The 3,208-nt window shown below is 39.8% G+C and overlaps 1 protein-coding gene across 3 annotated transcripts in view; it reads right to left on the minus strand.

The window, feature by feature from the left end:
• INO80 (INO80 complex ATPase subunit) overlaps positions 1-3,208 on the minus strand; it is a 131,931-nt gene that overhangs the window by 85,713 nt on the left and 43,010 nt on the right. For all 3 annotated transcript variants that reach the window (XM_017530985.2, XM_017530984.2, XM_037739439.1), the window contains exons 11-13: positions 2,335-2,402; positions 1,351-1,560; positions 467-547 (exon numbers count right to left, since the gene is read on the minus strand). In XM_017530985.2, coding sequence (XP_017386474.1) covers positions 467-547; positions 1,351-1,560; positions 2,335-2,402 — 359 coding nt within the window. The remainder of the gene's footprint in view (positions 1-466; positions 548-1,350; positions 1,561-2,334; positions 2,403-3,208) is intronic.

Here is a 3,208-nt window from a genome sequence, read left to right on the forward strand (position 1 = left end):
AGTAGAGACTGGGTTTCACCATGTTGGCCAGGCTGGTCTTGAACTCCTGACCCCTCAAGTAACCCACGCACCTCGGCCTCCCAAGGGCTGAGACTACAGGCATGACCCACCCCACCTGGCCTAGAAGAAGAAACTAAGCCTCAGGGAGTTAAGTTGAAAAGACAGTAAATAAATTGCCCAAGTTTACACTGCTAGTAAGAGTAGAGTTGAAATGTTAGCCAAGGTGTTCTGATCTATCTACGGTCCCCTTGCCACTCAAAATCACATGTTCAAAAATTGTCCTATCTCTCTTAAAATCCAAAAAGTTATACAATACTGTCCCCTTATAAAGCTTTGCAGGCAAGATCAAATCCTACTATCTTGGAACGCTACAGAGTTTAGCACAGTGCTTTGTAAGTGGCTGATTTTTAAAAGAAGTTAACCTAAATTCTAGAGAAAAGGAGACAGAAAGATTGCATCTACCCACCTCAGCCAGATGGGCCAGGAGGGCAATGCTCTGTACTGTTTTACCAAGGCCCATTTCATCAGCAAGAATGCCATTAATACCCTGGGGAAAAAAAATACATGGTCATCACCTCCTGCATTTCATCAAATAAAGTTAAACCTATTACCAAAAAGAACAACCAAGGTAACAGACTTGTTTAAAGAAAAGTGACTAGAGAAACTTAGCCTCAGCACTATTACCCATTGCTACAGTAATTGCCTTTTCGAATGCTACAGCTACACCTATGAATCATGATATATGAGACAGATAGGCTAAGCCCACTTTGTTAGCTAATCCAACCCAGACTCAAAAACAATTAGATTTACCAAGACCATATAAGTCAAACCATAAGAAAAATACAAATATTCTCTAGTTAGGATCTCCAGGTTAGAGGAAAAGAAAAAGAAAAGACATCAGCCAGGTGCAGTGGCACACACCTGTCCCACCACTTTGGGAGGCCGAGACAGGCACATCGCATGAGCCCAGGAGTTTGAGACCAGCCTGGGCAACAAGAAGAGACCCTGTTTCTACAAAAAATAAAATATTAGCCAGGCGTGGTGGCACCATGTCTGTAGTCCTAGCTATTATGGGGGCTTGAAGCAGGAGGATCACTTAAGCCCAGGAGTTAAAGGCTACAGTGAGCTATAATTGAGCCACTGTGCTTCAGCCTGGGTGACAGAGTAAGATCCTATCTCAAAAAGAAAGAGAAACAGAGATATCTTTCTGCCTCTTGTCAAAGGGTATAGCTTTTTAAAAGGCTGAAATTTAAAACATGGTCTGTGCTCATTTCACAATCCCACTGAATCAATGACTTTAGGAAAAGAGATAATAAAAGAGAATGAATATGACATAGTTCTAAAATTCACCTGTTCATAGAGATTGGCCAACCAGTTCATGCCTTTCAGCTGATAACCTTTCAATTTGCCATTAAAAATTGTAGGCTGTGGAATATCCTCACCAGCCCGGATAGATGGGTTTGCCAGGCTATAACTCTCCCCAAAGCCAGTGCCAGACTTGTTTGCCGCCCGTAGGGCAGCTGCTCGACTTTCTTTTGCATCTTCATCAAATGACCTTGTCTGGAAAGTAAAAAAAACAGAATTAGAAAAAAAAATGAAGAAAAATATTAAATGCAAATAAAACACAAGATAACAATATATCTACTCTGTGCTAAGAAAAATAATTGGAACAAAATTTCTCATAATATAATGTAATATCCTATGACATCATTTCTATAAAACATAACATATATTACTAATATTTAATGTAACAATTATATTAGAAATTGGGGAAAGTCACATTCGTTTATCCTTGACTTGTACTCTGTTAATGTTAAACAGAGGTTCCTATGTAATACATTAAAAACAGCAAATTATTTACTTAATTCAATCAGATTACAGTTTTTTTTCAGATTTTGTTAAACATCACTATATCATCACTATATCATAAATAACAAGGAGCAAGTTATACTTAAGTGAAAGAAGGCAATAACAGCAGGTTTTTTTTGAAAGAATGACATGGTTCTCTTAACATCTATGATGCATTTCATACTATATTGCCCATGATTACTCAAGAGAAAGAAAAAAACACAAAGTGTTCTAACTTCAAATTAATACACTGCTAAAGCTAGACAACCAAATATTTGTTTTCCTGCCTTTCTTCTAGTATCCCTACTATTCTAAAGTAAAAGAGACCCAGCCCTGACCCTACACACAGTTACTCACACACACACACAAGCTAGTCAATGCTTTTAATTGAAAATGTGAGTAAGACTAAAGGAAGACCACTTAAGTGAAGGCTTGTGGGGTATTTCCAGGGGTAATTATAGTAAACTTTTCTATTTGAAGACTCACCCGAGCTTGGTGAATATGATAAGCATTTTCAGCATTCTTCAGAGCTTGGGCTTTAAAATGGTTACTATCTGAAAAGGAAAATTTGTGAATTATCACTCTTCATCAACTGTTCTTCTAAGATGCAATTAACACCAACAGAGCCAGGCACAGTGGCACATGCCTACAGTCCCAGCTACTCGGGAGGCTGAGGCTGGGGCTGGAAGATCACTTGAGTCCAGGAGTTCTGGGCTGTAGTGCATATGCCGATCGGGTGTCTGCACTAAGTTCAGCATCAATACCGTGACCTCCTGGTAGTGGGGACCACCAGGTTGCCTAAGAAGGGATGAACCGGCCCAGATCAGAAATACAGCAGGTCAAAATACCAATAGAAGTTGATCCCTGATTCCCTAGTTCTACTTATCCCTGGGCTCACAGAGAGTGTGGGAAGAGAAAGGCTAAATTCCTAGAGGTAAGAAGCTGGAAATACAGTGGAGGCAGAGGGCTACTATGGTCTCCAGTAGCCAAAGCAAGCTCACAAAAAAACATCACAGCACTAGGGTCCACTTCCTCTCAGTATTGGGGTTTCTTCTACCAAATCATACCAAGCTACAATAATCAAGACAATCAGGTTTCAAAATGTTAATATATTTATGCTAGGTGAAACTATTTCAACAGGAAAAATCAAACATATGTAATCCCCAAGATATTCTAAAACGGTTATAATCTCTATTATTTCTAGTTCAACACGATCTTTTTTTTTTTTTTTGAGATGGAATTTCACTCTTGTTACCCAGGCTGGAGTGCAATGGCGCGATCTCGGCTCACCGCAACCTCCGCCTCCTGGGTTCAGGCAATTCTCCTTCCTCAGCCTCCTGAGTAGATGGGATTACAGGTA

This window comes from Cebus imitator, unplaced genomic scaffold, assembly GCF_001604975.1.
Source record: "Cebus imitator isolate Cc_AM_T3 unplaced genomic scaffold, Cebus_imitator-1.0 Scaffold70, whole genome shotgun sequence".
Classification (NCBI taxonomy): Eukaryota; Metazoa; Chordata; class Mammalia; order Primates; family Cebidae; genus Cebus; species Cebus imitator.